A 19792-nucleotide genomic window follows, 5' to 3' on the forward strand; every position below is an offset into this window, starting at 1 on the left:
GCGGCCTAATTTTCGAAGTCGAGATTTTGATGCCGCTCGACAGTCGGGATCCTCGCGATCCTGGGAGTGTTGGTCCTTCAACGACCTGGCCCTATTTTTCTGAGATATAGCCTTCGGAAGATTGGCATATCATTAAACTACTGGTTTCTTCGGCACGCTATATCTCTGCTATACGGCAGCCGATGGGGCCGCGGCATTTCTTTTCGTGATCGGCAGAGTCCTGCCAATCGACTGCAATCGTAAAAAAAGACATCCACTCCTTCACGATTTTCGCAGAAAAACATGATGTAACCATCATTAAATTTGCCAAAAAGCGGCCTCATTGTCGTAGTCGAGATTTTGATGCCGCTCGACAGTCGGGATCCTCGCGATCCTGGGAGTGTTGGTCCTTCAACGACCTGGCCCTATTTTTCTGAGATATAGCCTTCGGAAGATTGGCATATCATTAAACTACTGGTTTCTTCGGCACGCTATATCTCTGCTATACGGCAGCCGATGGGGCCGCGGCATTTCTTTTCGTGATCGGCAGAGTCCTGCCAATCGACTGCAATCGTAAAAAAAGACATCCACTCCTTCACGATTTTCGCAGAAAAACATGATGTAACCATCATTAAATTTGCCAAAAAGCGGCCTCATTGTCGTAGTCGAGATTTTGATGCCGCTCGACAGTCGGGATCCTCGCGATCCTGGAAGTGTTGGTCCTTCACCGACCTGGCCCTATTTTTCTGAGATATAGCCTTCCGAAGATTGACATATCATTAAACTACTGGTTTCTTCGGCACGCTATATCTCTGCTATACGGCAGCCGATGGGGCCGCGGCATTTCTTTTCGTGATCGGCAGAGTCCTGCCAATCGACTGCAATCGTAAAAAAGGACATCCACTCCTTCACGATTTTCGCAGAAAAACATGATGTAACCATCATTAAATTTGCCAAAAAGCGGCCTCATTGTCGTAGTCGAGATTTTGATGCCGCTCGACAGTCGGGATCCTCGCGATCCTGGAAGTGTTGGTCCTTCACCGACCTGGCCCTATTTTTCTGAGATATAGCCTTCGGAAGATTGGCATATCATTAAACTACTGGTTTCTTCGGCACGCTATATCTCTGCGATTCGGCAGCCGATGGGGCCGCGGCATTTCTTTTCGTGATCGGCAGAGTCCTGCCAATCGACTGCAATCGTAAAAAAGGACATCCACTCCTTCACGATTTTCGCAGAAAAACATGATGTAACCATCATTAAATTTGCCAAAAAACGGCCTCATTGTCGTAGTCGAGATTTTGATGCCGCTCGACAGCCGGGATCCTCGCGATCCTGGAAGTGTTGGTCCTTCACCGACCTGGCCCTATTTTTCTGAGATATAGCCTTCGGAAGATTGGCATATCAATAAAATACTGGTTTCTTCGGCACGCTATATCTCTGCTATACGGCAGCCGATTGGGGCCGCAGCATGTCTTTTCGTGATCGGCAGAGTCCTGCCAATCGACTGCAATCGTAAAAAAGGACATCCACTCCTTCACGATTTTCGCAGAAAAACATGATGTAACCATCATTAAATTTGCCAAAAAGCGGCCTAATTTTCGAAGTCGAGATTTTGATGCCGCTCGACAGTCGGGATCCTCGCGATCCTGGGAGTGTTGGTCCTTCAACGACCTGGCCCTATTTTTCTGAGATATAGCCTTCGGAAGATTGGCATATCATTAAACTACTGGTTTCTTCGGCACGCTATATCTCTGCGATACGGCAGCCGATGGGGCCGCGGCATTTCTTTTCGTGATCGGCAGAGTCCTGCCAATCGACTGCAATCGTAAAAAAGGACATCCACTCCTTCACGATTTTCGCAGAAAAACATGATGTAACCATCATTAAATTTGCCAAAAAGCGGCCTCATTGTCGTAGTCGAGATTTTGATGCCGCTCGACAGTCGGGATCCTCGCGATCCTGGAAGTGTTGGTCCTTCACCGACCTGGCCCTATTTTTCTGAGATATAGCCTTCGGAAGATTGGCATATCATTAAACTACTGGTTTCTTCGGCACGATATATCTCTGCTATACGGCAGCCGATTGGGGTCGCAGCATGTCTTTTCGTGATCGGCAGAGTCCTACCAATCGACTGCAATCGGAAGAAAGGACATCCAACTCTTCACGATTTTCGCAAAAAAACATGATGTAACCATCATTAAATTTGCCAAAAAGCGGCCTCATTTTCGTAGTCGAGATTTTGATGCCGCTCGACAGTCGGGATCCTCGTGATCCTGGGAGTGTTGCTCCTTCACCGACCTGGCCCTATTTTTCTAAGATTTAGCCGTCGGAAGATTGGCATATCAATAAAATACTGGTTTCTTCGGCACGCTACATCTCTGCTATACGGCAGCCGATTGGGGCCGCAGCATGTCTTTTCGTGATCGGCAGAGTCCTGCCTATCGACTGCAATCGTAAAAAAGGACATCCACTCCTTCACGATTTTCGCAGAAAAACATGATGTAACCATCACTAAATTTGCCAAAAAGCGGCCTCATTTTCGTAGTCGAGATTTTAATGCCGCTCGACAGTCGGGATCCTCGCGATCCTGGGAGTGTTGCTCCTTCACCGAGCTAGCCCTAATTTTCTGAGATATAGCCTTCGGAAGATTGGCATATCAATAAAATACTGGTTTCTTCGGCACGCTACATCTCTGCTATACGGCAGCCGATTGGGGCCGCAGCATGTCTTTTCGTGATCGGCAGAGTCCTGCCTATCGACTGCAATCGTAAAAAAGGACATCCACTCCTTCACGATTTTCGCAGAAAAACATGATGTAACCATCACTAAATTTGCCAAAAAGCGGCCTCATTTTCGTAGTCGAGATTTTAATGCCGCTCGACAGTCGGGATCCTCGCGATCCTGGGAGTGTTGCTCCTTCACCGAGCTAGCCCTAATTTTCTGAGATATAGCCTTCGGAAGATTGGCATATCAATAAAATACTGGTTTCTTCGGCACGCTACATCTCTGCTATACGGCAGCCGATTGGGGCCGCAGCATGTCTTTTCGTGATCGGCAGAGTCCTGCCTATCGACTGCAATCGTAAAAAAGGACATCCACTTCTTCACGATTTTCGCAGAAAAACATGATGTAACCATCACTAAATTTGCCAAAAAGCGGCCTCATTGTCGAAGTCGAGATTTTGATGCCGCTCGACAGTCGGGATCCTCGCGATCCTGGGAGTGTTGCTCCTTCACCGAGCTAGCCCTAATTTTCTGAGATATAGCCTTCGGAAGATTGGCATATCAATAAAATACTGGTTTCTTCGGCACGCTATATCTCTGCTATACGGCAGCCGATTGGGGCCGCAGCATGTCTTTTCGTGATCGGCAGAGTCCTGCCTATCGACTGCAATCGTAAAAAAGGACATCCACTCCTTCCCGATTTTCGCACAAAAACATGATGTAACCATCACTAAATTTGCCAAAAAGCGGCCTCATTGTCGAAGTCGAGATTTTGATGCCGCTCGACAGTCGGGATCCTCGCGATCCTGGGAGTGTTGCTCCTTCACCGAGCTAGCCCTAATTTTCTGAGATATAGCCTTCGGAAGATTGGCATATCAATAAAATACTGGTTTCTTCGGCACGCTATATCTCTGCTATACGGCAGCCGATTGGGGCCGCAGCATGTCTTTTCGTGATCGGCAGAGTCCTGCCTATCGACTGCAATCGTAAAAAAGGACATCCACTCCTTCACGATTTTCGCAGAAAAACATGATGTAACCATCATTAAATTTGCCAAAAAGCGGCCTCATTGTCGTAGTCGAGATTTTGATGCCGCTCGACAGTCGGGATCCTCGCGATCCTGGAAGTGTTGGTCCTTCACCGACCTGGCCCTATTTTTCTGAGATATAGCCTTCGGAAGATTGGCATATCATTAAACTACTGGTTTCTTCGGCACGATATATCTCTGCTATACGGCAGCCGATTGGGGTCGCAGCATGTCTTTTCGTGATCGGCAGAGTCCTACCAATCGACTGCAATCGGAAGAAAGGCCGCTCGACTGTCGGGATCCTCGCGATCCTGGGAGTGTTGGTCCTTCTACGACCTGGCCCTATTTTTCTGAGATATAGCCGTCGGAAGATTGGCATATCATTAAAATGCTGGTTTTTTCGGCACGCTATATCTCTGCTATACGGCAGCCGATTGGGGCCGCAGCATGTCTTTTCGTGATCGGCAGAGTCCTGCCTATCGACTGCAATCGTAAAAAAGGACATCCACTTCTTCACGATTTTCGCAGAAAAACATGATGTAACCATCACTAAATTTGCCAAAAAGCGGCCTCATTTTCGTAGTCGAGATTTTAATGCCGCTCGACAGTCGGGATCCTCGCGATCCTGGGAGTGTTGCTCCTTCACCGAGCTAGCCCTAATTTTCTGAGATATAGCCTTCGGAAGATTGGCATATCAATAAAATACTGGTTTCTTCGGCACGCTACATCTCTGCTATACGGCAGCCGATTGGGGCCGCAGCATGTCTTTTCGTGATCGGCAGAGTCCTGCCAATCGACTGCAATCGTAAAAAAGGACATCCACTCCTTCACGATTTTCGCAGAAAAACATGATGTAACCATCATTAAATTTGCCAAAAAGCGGCCTAATTTTCGAAGTCGAGATTTTGATGCCGCTCGACAGTCGGGATCCTCGCGATCCTGGAAGTGTTGGTCCTTCACCGACCTGGCCCTATTTTTCTGAGATATAGCCTTCGGAAGATTGGCATATCATTAAACTACTGGTTTCTTCGGCACGATATATCTCTGCTATACGGCAGCCGATTGGGGTCGCAGCATGTCTTTTCGTGATCGGCAGAGTCCTACCAATCGACTGCAATCGGAAGAAAGGCCGCTCGACTGTCGGGATCCTCGCGATCCTGGGAGTGTTGGTCCTTCTACGACCTGGCCCTATTTTTCTGAGATATAGCCGTCGGAAGATTGGCATATCATTAAAATGCTGGTTTTTTCGGCACGCTATATCTCTGCTATACGGCAGCCGATTGGGGCCGCAGCATGTCTTTTCGTGATCGGCAGAGTCCTGCCTATCGACTGCAATCGTAAAAAAGGACATCCACTTCTTCACGATTTTCGCAGAAAAACATGATGTAACCATCACTAAATTTGCCAAAAAGCGGCCTCATTTTCGTAGTCGAGATTTTAATGCCGCTCGACAGTCGGGATCCTCGCGATCCTGGGAGTGTTGCTCCTTCACCGAGCTAGCCCTAATTTTCTGAGATATAGCCTTCGGAAGATTGGCATATCAATAAAATACTGGTTTCTTCGGCACGCTACATCTCTGCTATACGGCAGCCGATTGGGGCCGCAGCATGTCTTTTCGTGATCGGCAGAGTCCTGCCAATCGACTGCAATCGTAAAAAAGGACATCCACTCCTTCACGATTTTCGCAGAAAAACATGATGTAACCATCATTAAATTTGCCAAAAAGCGGCCTAATTTTCGAAGTCGAGATTTTGATGCCGCTCGACAGTCGGGATCCTCGCGATCCTGGAAGTGTTGGTCCTTCACCGACCTGGCCCTATTTTTCTGAGATATAGCCTTCGGAAGATTGGCATATCATTAAACTACTGGTTTCTTCGGCACGATATATCTCTGCTATACGGCAGCCGATTGGGGTCGCAGCATGTCTTTTCGTGATCGGCAGAGTCCTACCAATCGACTGCAATCGGAAGAAAGGCCGCTCGACTGTCGGGATCCTCGCGATCCTGGGAGTGTTGGTCCTTCTACGACCTGGCCCTATTTTTCTGAGATATAGCCGTCGGAAGATTGGCATATCATTAAAATGCTGGTTTTTTCGGCACGCTATATCTCTGCTATACGGCAGCCGATTGGGGCCGCAGCATGTCTTTTCGTGATCGGCAGAGTCCTGCCTATCGACTGCAATCGTAAAAAAGGACATCCACTTCTTCACGATTTTCGCAGAAAAACATGATGTAACCATCACTAAATTTGCCAAAAAGCGGCCTCATTTTCGTAGTCGAGATTTTAATGCCGCTCGACAGTCGGGATCCTCGCGATCCTGGGAGTGTTGCTCCTTCACCGAGCTAGCCCTAATTTTCTGAGATATAGCCTTCGGAAGATTGGCATATCAATAAAATACTGGTTTCTTCGGCACGCTACATCTCTGCTATACGGCAGCCGATTGGGGCCGCAGCATGTCTTTTCGTGATCGGCAGAGTCCTGCCAATCGACTGCAATCGTAAAAAAGGACATCCACTCCTTCACGATTTTCGCAGAAAAACATGATGTAACCATCATTAAATTTGCCAAAAAGCGGCCTAATTTTCGAAGTCGAGATTTTGATGCCGCTCGACAGTCGGGATCCTCGCGATCCTGGGAGTGTTGGTCCTTCAACGACCTGGCGCTATTTTTCTGAGATATAGCCTTCGGAAGATTGGCATATCAATAAAATACTGGTTTCTTCGGCACGCTATATCTCTGCTATACGGCAGCCGATTGGGGCCGCAGCATGTCTTTTCGTGATCGGCAGAGTCCTGCCAATCGACTGCAATCGTAAAAAAGGACATCCACTCCTTCACGATTTTCGCAGAAAAACATGATGTAACCATCATTAAATTTGCCAAAAAGCGGCCTCATTGTCGTAGTCGAGATTTTGATGCCGCTCGACAGTCGGGATCCTCGCGATCCTGGAAGTGTTGGTCCTTCACCGACCTGGCCCTATTTTTCTGAGATATAGCCTTCGGAAGATTGGCATATCATTAAACTACTGGTTTCTTCGGCACGATATATCTCTGCTATACGGCAGCCGATTGGGGTCGCAGCATGTCTTTTCGTGATCGGCAGAGTCCTACCAATCGACTGCAATCGGAAGAAAGGACATCCAACTCTTCACGATTTTCGCAAAAAAACATGATGTAACCATCATTAAATTTGCCAAAAAGCGGCCTCATTTTCGTAGTCGAGATTTTGATGCTGCTCGACAGTCGGGATCCTCGCGATCCTGGGAGTGTTGCTCCTTCACCGAGCTAGCCCTAATTTTCTGAGATATAGCCTTCGGAAGATTGGCATATCAATAAAATACTGGTTTCTTCGGCACGCTATATCTCTGCTATACGGCAGCCGATTGGGGCCGCAGCATGTCTTTTCGTGATCGGCAGAGTCCTGCCAATCGACTGCAATCGTAAAAAAGGACATCCACTCCTTCACGATTTTCGCAGAAAAACATGATGTAACCATCATTAAATTTGCCAAAAAGCGGCCTAATTTTCGAAGTCGAGATTTTGATGCCGCTCGACAGTCGGGATCCTCGCGATCCTGGGAGTGTTGGTCCTTCAACGACCTGGCCCTATTTTTCTGAGATATAGCCTTCGGAAGATTGGCATATCATTAAACTACTGGTTTCTTCGGCACGCTATATCTCTGCTATACGGCAGCCGATGGGGCCGCGGCATTTCTTTTCGTGATCGGCAGAGTCCTGCCAATCGACTGCAATCGTAAAAAAGGACATCCACTCCTTCACGATTTTCGCAGAAAAACATGATGTAACCATCATTAAATTTGCCAAAAAGCGGCCTCATTGTCGTAGTCGAGATTTTGATGCCGCTCGACAGTCGGGATCCTCGCGATCCTGGAAGTGTTGGTCCTTCACCGACCTGGCCCTATTTTTCTGAGATATAGCCTTCGGAAGATTGGCATATCATTAAACTACTGGTTTCTTCGGCACGATATATCTCTGCTATACGGCAGCCGATTGGGGTCGCAGCATGTCTTTTCGTGATCGGCAGAGTCCTACCAATCGACTGCAATCGGAAGAAAGGACATCCAACTCTTCACGATTTTCGCAGAAAAACATGATGTAACCATCACTAAATTTGCCAAAAAGCGGCCTCATTGTCGTAGTCGAGATTTTGATGCCGCTCGACAGTCGGGATCCTCGCGATCCTGGAAGTGTTGGTCCTTCACCGACCTGGCCCTATTTTTCTGAGATATAGCCATCCGAAGATTGACATATCATTAAACTACTGGTTTCTTCGGCACGCTATATCTCTGCTATACGGCAGCCGATGGGGCCGCGGCATTTCTTTTCGTGATCGGCAGAGTCCTGCCAATCGACTGCAATCGTAAAAAAGGACATCCACTCCTTCACGATTTTCGCAGAAAAACATGATGTAACCATCATTAAATTTGCCAAAAAGCGGCCTCATTGTCGTAGTCGAGATTTTGATGCCGCTCGACAGTCGGGATCCTCGCGATCCTGGAAGTGTTGGTCCTTCACCGACCTGGCCCTATTTTTCTGAGATATAGCCTTCGGAAGATTGGCATATCAATAAAATACTGGTTTCTTCGGCACGCTATATCTCTGCTATACGGCAGCCGATTGGGGCCGCAGCATGTCTTTTCGTGATCGGCAGAGTCCTGCCAATCGACTGCAATCGTAAAAAAGGACATCCACTCCTTCACGATTTTCGCAGAAAAACATGATGTAACCATCATTAAATTTGCCAAAAAGCGGCCTAATTTTCGAAGTCGAGATTTTGATGCCGCTCGACAGTCGGGATCCTCGCGATCCTGGGAGTGTTGGTCCTTCAACGACCTGGCCCTATTTTTCTGAGATATAGCCTTCGGAAGATTGGCATATCATTAAACTACTGGTTTCTTCGGCACGCTATATCTCTGCGATACGGCAGCCGATGCGGCCGCGGCATTTCTTTTCGTGATCGGCAGAGTCCTGCCAATCGACTGCAATCGTAAAAAAGGACATCCACTCCTTCACGATTTTCGCAGAAAAACATGATGTAACCATCACTAAATTTGCCAAAAAGCGGCCTCATTTTCGTAGTCGAGATTTTAATGCCGCTCGACAGTCGGGATCCTCGCGATCCTGGGAGTGTTGCTCCTTCACCGAGCTAGCCCTAATTTTCTGAGATATAGCCTTCGGAAGATTGGCATATCAATAAAATACTGGTTTCTTCGGCACGCTACATCTCTGCTATACGGCAGCCGATTGGGGCCGCAGCATGTCTTTTCGTGATCGGCAGAGTCCTGCCAATCGACTGCAATCGTAAAAAAGGACATCCACTCCTTCACGATTTTCGCAGAAAAACATGATGTAACCATCATTAAATTTGCCAAAAAGCGGCCTAATTTTCGAAGTCGAGATTTTGATGCCGCTCGACAGTCGGGATCCTCGCGATCCTGGGAGTGTTGGTCCTTCAACGACCTGGCCCTATTTTTCTGAGATATAGCCTTCCGAAGATTGACATATCATTAAACTACTGGTTTCTTCGGCACGATATATCTCTGCTATACGGCAGCCGATTGGGGTCGCAGCATGTCTTTTCGTGATCGGCAGAGTCCTACCAATCGACTGCAATCGGAAGAAAGGACATCCAACTCTTCACGATTTTCGCAGAAAAACATGATGTAACCATCACTAAATTTGCCAAAAAGCGGCCTCATTGTCGTAGTCGAGATTTTGATGCCGCTCGACAGTCGGGATCCTCGCGATCCTGGAAGTGTTGGTCCTTCACCGACCTGGCCCTATTTTTCTGAGATATAGCCATCCGAAGATTGACATATCATTAAACTACTGGTTTCTTCGGCACGCTATATCTCTGCTATACGGCAGCCGATGGGGCCGCGGCATTTCTTTTCGTGATCGGCAGAGTCCTGCCAATCGACTGCAATCGTAAAAAAGGACATCCACTCCTTCACGATTTTCGCAGAAAAACATGATGTAACCATCATTAAATTTGCCAAAAAGCGGCCTCATTGTCGTAGTCGAGATTTTGATGCCGCTCGACAGTCGGGATCCTCGCGATCCTGGAAGTGTTGGTCCTTCACCGACCTGGCCCTATTTTTCTGAGATATAGCCTTCGGAAGATTGGCATATCAATAAACTACTGGTTTCTTCGGCACGCTATATCTCTGCGATACGGCAGCCGATGCGGCCGCGGCATTTCTTTTCGTGATCGGCAGAGTCCTGCCAATCGACTGCAATCGTAAAAAAGGACATCCACTCCTTCACGATTTTCGCAGAAAAACATGATGTAACCATCATTAAATTTGCCAAAAAGCGGCCTCATTGTCGTAGTCGAGATTTTGATGCCGCTCGACAGTCGGGATCCTCGCGATCCTGGGAGTGTTGCTCCTTCACCGAGCTAGCCCTAATTTTCTGAGATATAGCCTTCGGAAGATTGGCATATCAATAAAATACTGGTTTCTTCGGCACGCTACATCTCTGCTATACGGCAGCCGATTGGGGCCGCAGCATGTCTTTTCGTGATCGGCAGAGTCCTGCCAATCGACTGCAATCGTAAAAAAGGACATCCACTCCTTCACGATTTTCGCAGAAAAACATGATGTAACCATCATTAAATTTGCCAAAAAGCGGCCTAATTTTCGAAGTCGAGATTTTGATGCCGCTCGACAGTCGGGATCCTCGCGATCCTGGGAGTGTTGGTCCTTCAACGACCTGGCCCTATTTTTCTGAGATATAGCCTTCCGAAGATTGACATATCATTAAAATACTGGTTTCTTCGGCATGATATATCTCTGCTATACGGCAGCCGATTGGGGTCGCAGCATGTCTTTTCGTGATCGGCAGAGTCCTGCCAATCGACTGCAATCGTAAAAAAGGACATCCACTCCTTCACGATTTTCGCAGAAAAACATGATGTAACCATCACTAAATTTGCCAAAAAGCGGCCTCATTTTCGTAGTCGAGATTTTAATGCCGCTCGACAGTCGGGATCCTCGCGATCCTGGGAGTGTTGCTCCTTCACCGAGCTAGCCCTAATTTTCTGAGATATAGCCTTCGGAAGATTGGCATATCAATAAAATACTGGTTTCTTCGGCACGCTACATCTCTGCTATACGGCAGCCGATTGGGGCCGCAGCATGTCTTTTCGTGATCGGCAGAGTCCTGCCAATCGACTGCAATCGTAAAAAAGGACATCCACTCCTTCACGATTTTCGCAGAAAAACATGATGTAACCATCATTAAATTTGCCAAAAAGCGGCCTAATTTTCGAAGTCGAGATTTTGATGCCGCTCGACAGTCGGGATCCTCGCGATCCTGGGAGTGTTGGTCCTTCAACGACCTGGCCCTATTTTTCTGAGATATAGCCTTCGGAAGATTGGCATATCATTAAACTACTGGTTTCTTCGGCACGCTATATCTCTGCTATACGGCAGCCGATTGGGGCCGCAGCATGTCTTTTCGTGATCGGCAGAGTCCTGCCAATCGACTGCAATCGTAAAAAAGGACATCCACTTCTTCACGATTTTCGCAGAAAAACATGATGTAACCATCACTAAATTTGCCAAAAAGCGGCCTCATTGTCGTAGTCGAGATTTTGATGCCGCTCGACAGTCGGGATCCTCGCGATCCTGGGAGTGTTGGTCCTTCACCGACCTGGCCCTATTTTTCTGAGATATAGCCTTCGGAAGATTGGCATATCATTAAACTACTGGTTTCTTCGGCACGCTATATCTCTGCTATACGGCAGCCGATTGGGGCCGCAGCATGTCTTTTCGTGATCGGCAGAGTCCTGCCAATCGACTGCAATCGGATGAAAGGACATCCACTTCTTCACGATTTTCGCAAAAAAACATGATGTAACCATCATTAAATTTGCCAAAAAGCGGCCTCATTTTCGTAGTCGAGATTTTGATGCCGCTCGACAGTCGGGATCGTCGTGATCCTGGAAGTGTTGGTCCTTCACCTACCTGGCCCCATTTTTCTGAGATATAGCCTTCGGAAGATTGGCATATCATTAAAATACTGGGTTTTTCGGCACGCTATAGCTCTGCTATACGGCAGCCGATGGGGCCGCGGCATGGGTTTTCGTGATAGGGAGAGTCCTGCCAATCGACTGCAGGTTGAGACTTGTTTTTGTACAACAATAATAATTTGTTTTACAACAATTAACAGCATCAACTTTTGTTGTTTTTTCCGTTATTTGAGGTACGATCGGGACGTGCGACGTCTTCCTGGGCTTGGAATAGCTTCCTTGCGATAATGCATTCATTATCAAGGACCAAGGATAAAGGATATTTTCTCTGGACATATATATCTTGTTTTCTCCCTTATTTGTGGCCTAATCGGGAGGTGTCATGGCTCGGCATCGTCTGAAAAATTTTCTTGATCCTTCGGTGAGGACTAAAACAACCTAAACCATACATATTTAGTTTTCTCGGCTATTTGTATGCCGATATGGGCGTGCGATGACTTCCTGTGATCGACATGACGTCCCTGATTTAATGAAGTAATTATCAAGTATCAAGGACCTTTCCCCATTCAAAAATTGTGTTTTTTTTCCCCGCTATTTGTAATTGGAATAGTTTCCCCGATACAGAATACAACAAGGATGATTTTTCAATAGTTTTATTCATCATTCAACATTCAACTGCAGGTTAAGGGCAGTCCCATTCGGTGGCTTGGATGTATTTGGACAAGGTCCCTGGTTTGATTACGGACAGGTCCGAAATGTCCGTGAGGAAAGCGGCCCCGAGAATACGAAGACGACGATTTGCAAGGGCTGGGCAGTGGCAGAAGAAGTGGGGGACCGATTCCTCCTCCTCCTCGTCGCGACAACTCCTGCAGAAGTCGTTATGAGGGATTGACAGTCTAGAGGCGTGAGTGCCGATCTGCCAGTGTCCCGTAATGGCTCTAGTAACTGCAGAGCACTGTGCTCTGCTGAGTTTATACAGCTCTGCTGAGCGCTTCTTCGATTCATTCGAGTCATTCCCCTCGATGTCCCTGTGGCCGGGGACCCATATAAGGAAGGGATCTAACTGCTCTGCGATCTCTTGCAGAGACCTGCGGCAGTCAGTTACAGTCGCTGAGTTCGACGATATTGAGCCTAGAGCTTTGATAGCTGCTTGGCTGTCCGAGAAGACGCACACTAAGTGCGTATCTAGAAGTAGTTTGGAGACTATCGAAATGGCCTCCTTGATGGCTTCAACCTCCGCTTGGAACACACTACAGGGATCCGGGAGCCTGAAGCAATGACTGATGTTCAGCTCGCTGCAGTAGACTCCGCCTCCCACGCGGCCGTCTAGCTTTGAGCCATCAGTGTAGAAGTGGACCGTTTTTGCAGGTCCTGGTTCGCCCATCTCCCAGTCCTCCCTAGATGGGATTGATACCTGGAAGGGCGTCGAGAGGTGATCACTGGGGATACAGTAATCTGTCCTCCCTGGTAATTGCGGGAGTCTCATCAGGATTCCCGAGTGCCCAACCGCGGATGCTTTCCACAGTCTGGCTTCTCTCATTCTGAGGGCGGAAAGTGTTGCCACCTTCTTTCCCATGACATCCACAGGGAGGAGGTCCAGCACAGTATCCAGGGCTTCCCCTGGAGTAGTGCGTAGCCCGCCAGTTATGCATAGCTCTGCCATGCGTTGAACTCTGCTGAGTTTATTGCGGCATGTCCTTCTGTCCAAGGCTGGCCACCTAAACCTAACAACAACGAGATCTATTTAGAGTTCTTGGTTGCCATAGTCAAAGTCCTTGTTGGCGAGCTTATTCCGCTCGGATCTTGCAAGGGGTGGGATGGGACTCGGTCTGTCGCGAATACGCCTCGCTGATGCTTGGCTAGGACTCAGTCCAAAGGTGAAAGAAGATACATTTTAAAATATGTACACTAGTTTATAATAATTCACTTACGCGTTTTGTAGCTCATCCTGGCATCCAGAAAGCTCGCAGATTTCGCCTCGTGCAGCTATCCTCTAGGATGGATGGACAATTGCTGCTCGGATCTTTATCTATAAACTCTTAGTGGTTAGCATCGATTGCCGTGACCTGCTTAGTAGGATGGGCTTGAGTACGTCTGCAAGGAGCTCAAGTACCCATACACCCACTCATCTTCACCGGACCAACTATGGCAATAATGAGCCAATCTGTTGGGATTTTCGCCAGCACAATGCGCTGCCAGCAGGGTGCAATTTGACTTTTGCCAGGGGAAAGGAGCCTTCAGACGCTTGATTATAGATTTTTTCCTATTTTAAGTATGATTTAGTAATTCTTTGTTTTTTTTTATTATTTAAGATAGAAATAAGTTAGTTAAGGCTTATTTTGATTTCGTTGTCGAATAATAAAATAAATAAATAAATACTAAAATGTTTGATTGGGAAAAATACTCTGGATCCTTGATAAGGTACCATGTACCCGACACATCTCGATCACAGGAAGCCGTCACACTGATCGGGCATTGGCCGACTTTTTCATATTTTCTTTGGCTATAGCTAGACCGATCTGGGCGTGGACTGTCTTTTCGTGATCGGCAGAGTCCTGCCAATCGACTGCAATCGGATAAAAGGACATCCATTTCTTCATGATTTTCGCAAAAAAACATGATGAAACCATCATTAAATTTGCCAAAAAGCGGCCTCATTGTCGTAGTCGAGATTTTGATACCGTTCGACAGTCGGGATCCTCGCGATCCTGGGAGTGTTGGTCCTTCACCGACCTGGCGCTATTTTTCTGAGATATAGCCTTCCGAAGATTGGCATATCATTAAAATACTGGTTTCTTCGGCACGCTATATCTCTGCTATACGGCAGCCGATGGGGCCGCGGCATGTCTTTTCGTGATCGGCAGAGTCCTGCCAATCGACTGCAATCGGAAGAAAGGACATCCACTTCTTCACGATTTTCGCAAAATAACATGATGTAACCATCATTAAATTTGCCAAAAGCGGCCTCATTTTCGTAGTCGAGATTTTGATGCCGCTCGACAGTCGGGGTTGGTCCTTCACCGAACTGGCGCTATTTTTCTGAGATATAGCCTTCCGAAGATTGGCATATCATTAAAATACTGGTTTCTTCGGCACGCTATATCTCTGCTATACGGCAGCCGATGGGGCCGCGGCATGTCTTTTCGTGATCGGCAGAGTCCTGCCAATCGACAGCAATCGTAAAAAATTACATCCCCTCCTTCACGAGTTTCGCAGAAAAACATGATGTAACCATCATTAAATTTGCCAAACAGCGGCCTCATTTTCGTAGTCGAGATTTTGATCCCGCTCGACAGTCGGGATCCTCGCGATCCTGGGAGTGTTGGTCCTTCACCGACCTGGCGCTATTTTTCTGAGATATAGCCTTCCGAAGATTGGCATATCATTAAACTACTGGTGTCTTCGGCACGCTATATCTCTGCTATACGGCAACCGATTGGGGCGCAGCATGTCTTTTCGTGATCGGCAGAGTCCTGCAAATCGACTGCAATCGGGGAAAAAGATATCCATTTCTTCGCGACTTCGCAAAAAATCATGATTTGCCATTAAATTTGCTAAAAAGCGGCCTCATTTTCGTAGTCGAGATTTTGATGCCGCTCGACAGTCGGGATCCTCGCGATCCTGGGAGTGTTGGTCCTTCACCGACCTGGCGCTATTTTTCTGAGATATAGCCTTCCGAAGATTGGCATATCATTAAAATACTGGTTTCTTCGGCACGCTATATCTCTGCTATACGGCAGCCGATGGGGCCGCGGCATGTCTTTTCGTGATCGGCAGAGTCCTGCCAATCGACTGCAATCGGAAGAAAGGACATCCACTTCTTCACGATTTTCGCAAAATAACATGATGTAACCATCATTAAATTTGCCAAAAGCGGCCTCATTTTCGTAGTCGAGATTTTGATGCCGCTCGACAGTCGGGGTTGGTCCTTCACCGAACTGGCGCTATTTTTCTGAGATATAGCCTTCCGAAGATTGGCATATCATTAAAATACTGGTTTCTTCGGCACGCTATATCTCTGCTATACGGCAGCCGATGGGGCCGCGGCATGTCTTTTCGTGATCGGCAGAGTCCTGCCAATCGACAGCAATCGTAAAAAATTACATCCCCTCCTTCACGAGTTTCGCAGAAAAACATGATGTAACCATCATTAAATTTGCCAAACAGCGGCCTCATTTTCGTAGTCGAGATTTTGATCCCGCTCGACAGTCGGGATCCTCGCGATCCTGGGAGTGTTGCTCCTTCACCGACCTGGCCCTATTTTTCTGAGATATAGCCTTCGGAAGATTGGCATATCATTAAAATACTGGTTTCTTCGGCACGCTATATCTCTGCTATACGGCAGCCGATGGGGCCGCGGCATGTCTTTTCGTGATCGGCAGAGTCCTGCCAATCGACTGCAATTGGAAAAAAGGACATCCACTTCTTCACGATTTACGCAAAAAATCATGATGTAACCATCATTAAATTTGCCAAAAAGCGGCCTCATTGTCGTAGTCGAGATTTTGATGCCGCTCGACTATCGGGATCCTCGCGATCCTGGTAGTGTTGGTCCTTCAACGATCTGGCCCTATTTTTTTGAGATATAGCCTTCCGAAGATTGGAATATCATCATTGCCATATCTCTACTATACGGCAGCCGATGGGGCCGCGGCATGGCTTTTCGTGATTTGCAGAATCCTACCAATCGACTGCAGGTTGGGGCTTGTTGTTGTACAACAACAAAAATTTGTTGTACAACTATTAACAGCAACAACTTTTGTTGTTTTCTCCGTTATTCGAGGCACGTTCAGAACGTGCGACGTCGTCCTGGGTTTGGAATAGTTTCCTTGAGATAATGCATTCCTTATCAAGGACCAAGGATCAAGGATATTTTCTCCAGAGCGACCGGTTTAAAAAGTGGGTGCACGGGCCATCTGATTTAACGAGGGAAAATCACCAGAGCGGCGCAGAAAACAGAAAAGTGACGGTTGAATCCTTGTTCTGCTTTTCCGGGATATGTGTCATGAAATATGCTCTCAGAAGGAATAGACAAACCGAAATCGCTGTTGGGAGCTGGTTTTCAATTCACTTTCCACAGGGTTCCCAGGACCTTTGGCGTTCTGGCGTTCAACCACCGCCTAGTCATCATGAGAAATACGGGCAGTACACATATGTACGTGCTTGCTGGTTGTGTTTTTGAATGCACTAATGATTTAAAATTTGATGCGCAGGTATTACACTATAATCTGTTTAGTATATAATTTTTCACGAGCGATTTACTTTTTTATATGTAATCATATATGTATGTATATTATTATATAATATAATACCATAAAATACACATACATATGTTCATAATAGTACATAATATGTAGTATTTATGTTTATTCCACTAAATTATATACAAATATATATACATATAAATTTAATTTTCTTTCTACTTTCATACGTTTTCTTTCTATTTTCATACAAATTTGTATTTATTGTTTTTTTTTCTCATGTGTTTCCGTCTCACTCGAAAATATGTTTTGCCGCTCTCTTTCTCTGTTCCGGTTGCGAGTGTGTGCCTGATCGGTATATATCTCCATCTCGCTCGAGATGTATGTATTGCCCTTTCGCTCGAATTCGTGTTTCCGGTTTAGCTTGGTTGCTGTAATGGTTCCGTTCCCTGATTTTCTGTAAGCATCTTGCAGATGTCAATAGGCAGCAGGCCTCGGATAGGCCGGCCTGGGGTTTGGTAAGATTACAACAATTATATTTATTACTTATTTATTATTTATTTTGACATGGTTCGTTTGTGGTGGAGAAAAGGAAATAATGGGATATTCAGTAAACGTCTTGGATTAATTTGAAATAAGATTTTTTACTGTTCGGCTTTTTTTAGTATCTTTTCCCATTTGAAACCTGACATCATGGCGTAAGTCGACTATTTGCTTATATACATATTTATAGGGTATTGAATTAGAACTATCCATGTCAAAGCCGTTTCCCTTGGCAGATTTGTCCCTTTTGACCATGGTTTGGCTTGCCGGCCGCATGGGTGGTTCATTGGCTAGTTTTTAGTCCTTGCTTTTGTTTTATTTGACTAAAACAAGGTTTAAACAAAATAGTTTAACAAAAAAAAAACAGTCGCATGATGCGTGTATAGGCTTTTGTATACCCGAGTCTTTCCGCTCCTTCTTCATCCTGCTCGGTGCGCAAGAATATCCGAGGCAGGCAAATCGTCTGTACCATGGCACATTGAAAGTCTCCTGGCAGCTTGCAGCAGTCGGCCTCATCGTGGACATTCTCACAGTTGTCACAGGTGGTACCATCGCAGATCAGAGCCTTGTCGAAGCACCCGCCGGACTGGCAGCTGAACTGACAGTCATATGGGACATCCCACTTCATCCGACTTGTCCGGGCAGTCAGACTTGTACTTATTCATGTCACCATTCCCCGTCACTGGGGCCGTGCACGTGATATGATCTGGCCCACAGTCCGGACAAACGCCGTAGTTCTCCTGGTCCTCTAGTAGCATCAGATGCATGGGGCACGAGCAGACGTCGCGCGTGCCGCGTGTCACACCCCTCTGGCTATGCAGTTTTGGAAACAATTTGGGCAACTGTGCCGTGTGATTGTGCAGCACTTGCGCATCCGGTGTCCACACGGCCCGGATGTCGGTGAACTGCGACAGACGATGCAGCTCCACGGAATAACGTCGTTGACAGTGATCCGTTCCACTCCGGTCTTGTCCTCCAGCCAGTACAAAATCTCCCTAAGGTGGCAATGGTGCGAGGTTTTTCCGAGTCCCCGGTATCGTTGACGCCTACGAATTCAGCCAGGAAGCTAAAAGAGGCAACGTTTTAGGAACACAGTTGTGCGAATGGTCATGTTAATGCTGTTGGAGTAGGAGCAGGTCCATAGCAACAGATCATAGTCCACGGCGCGGATATTCGGGTTCGTGTGTCGTGTTCGGTAGCAGTCGGCCGAAGCTGTTCCTCTGGCTGAAGATGATGTAGTTCTTGCAGGAGACCCCGTCCTCGGCCAACTGGTAGTGGGTGGGGCACAAGTCATGCCCCGTCTGCCGGGTTAGGCCAGGTACAGGTGGGAGCAGCCCCCGTTGTTGACCTTGTACTCGGTCAAGATGAGGCCAATGTGCTCGTGGCGCGAGAACAGCAGGAAGGCGGCAGGCAACACGCAGGGGGTCGCGGGGTCGGTACAGGTAGAGGTGGAGCAGGCCCCATTCCCCACGGCACACGAACCAGACGCCAGAATCCTGAAGACGCCGGTGTTCCACCCAAACCTCCAGTCCAGGGTCTGTTCTTCTTCCTTTTTCAATTGTTTTTCAATGAAATTTCTCTTCTGGGGGCAGAGGCAGGAAGTAGTGGGCCACACAAAGGGCGTCGCTGGTCGATTCGGTATCGCAACTGCGGACTCTGTGGCTCGACTTTACCTGTAAATGCGAAGAATGTGGAAAGCACGGAAAACCCGTGGAACAGCGGACAGGGAGTGACCTGTGACATCAGGACTTACTGTCATTTGAAGCCACTGTAGGCAGACGCACAAGGCACTTTTGCTCATGCAACAGTAGCATAAACAAACGAGTACCGTTCCAATTGCTCAATTTCTTTATTCCGTTGAATAATGCTGCCTAACTAAAACCATTAGCTCTGCCCACATAATTTTATCGGATTAATGAATCAATTTTCTACCTGATTGGCTTAATTTAAATAATTACTTTTACTGGATTTCTATATAACGTTGAAAATGAAATTTAATAGATTGATGAAACCGACAAAATATACCAATATATACCGATATTCCGTAAATATGGAAATAATTCCATTCAGAACTATCGAGTGGCGGCACTATCGATGGTTTGACAGTGTTTTGTGAAAGGAAAATCCCACGAAACGGATATCGATAGTCGCACAGCTGTTTTTTGGTGTAGAATGTAAATAAGAATGTATATAGACATTTTTTTGAAGTGGCGCTGCCAACGGTCAAGGCACATGTAGTTTCTTCATAGCAGAATGAATTTAGAACATTTTCGTGTTTAAATATTTTAAAAAAATATTTCAATACCCACTACTTGCCTAAAAAT

At 46.8% G+C, this 19792-nt stretch overlaps 1 protein-coding gene across 1 annotated transcript; it reads right to left on the reverse strand.

Annotated features, from left to right (window-relative positions):
• Positions 1–17359: 17359 nt before the first annotated feature.
• LOC6900911 (putative vitellogenin receptor) lies at positions 17360–19296 on the reverse strand. The gene is made up of 2 exons (XM_033383732.1): positions 17867–19296; positions 17360–17791 (listed from the first exon to the last, which is right to left on the reverse strand). The coding sequence occupies exons 1-2, from the start codon at positions 18094–18096 to the stop codon at positions 17752–17754; spliced, it is 270 nt and encodes an 89-aa protein (XP_033239623.1). The 5' UTR covers positions 18097–19296; the 3' UTR covers positions 17360–17751.
• Between the last annotated feature and the right edge of the window lie 496 nt (positions 19297–19792).

This window comes from Drosophila pseudoobscura, chromosome X (assembly GCF_009870125.1).
Source record: "Drosophila pseudoobscura strain MV-25-SWS-2005 chromosome X, UCI_Dpse_MV25, whole genome shotgun sequence".
NCBI lineage: Eukaryota > Metazoa > Arthropoda > Insecta > Diptera > Drosophilidae > Drosophila > Drosophila pseudoobscura.

What these genes read in the sequence shown, in the direction of transcription:
- LOC6900911 (XM_033383732.1), bottom strand. Translation starts at nt 18,096, where the DNA reads ATGAAGTGGGATGTCCCATATGACTGTCAGTTCAGCTGCCAGTCCGGC. An exon ending in GAAGGAGCGGAAAGACTCGG is followed by an intron (nt 17,792 to 17,866) that starts GTATACAAAAGC and finishes ACCTTGTTTTAG; the next exon opens with TCAAATAAAACAAAAGCAAG.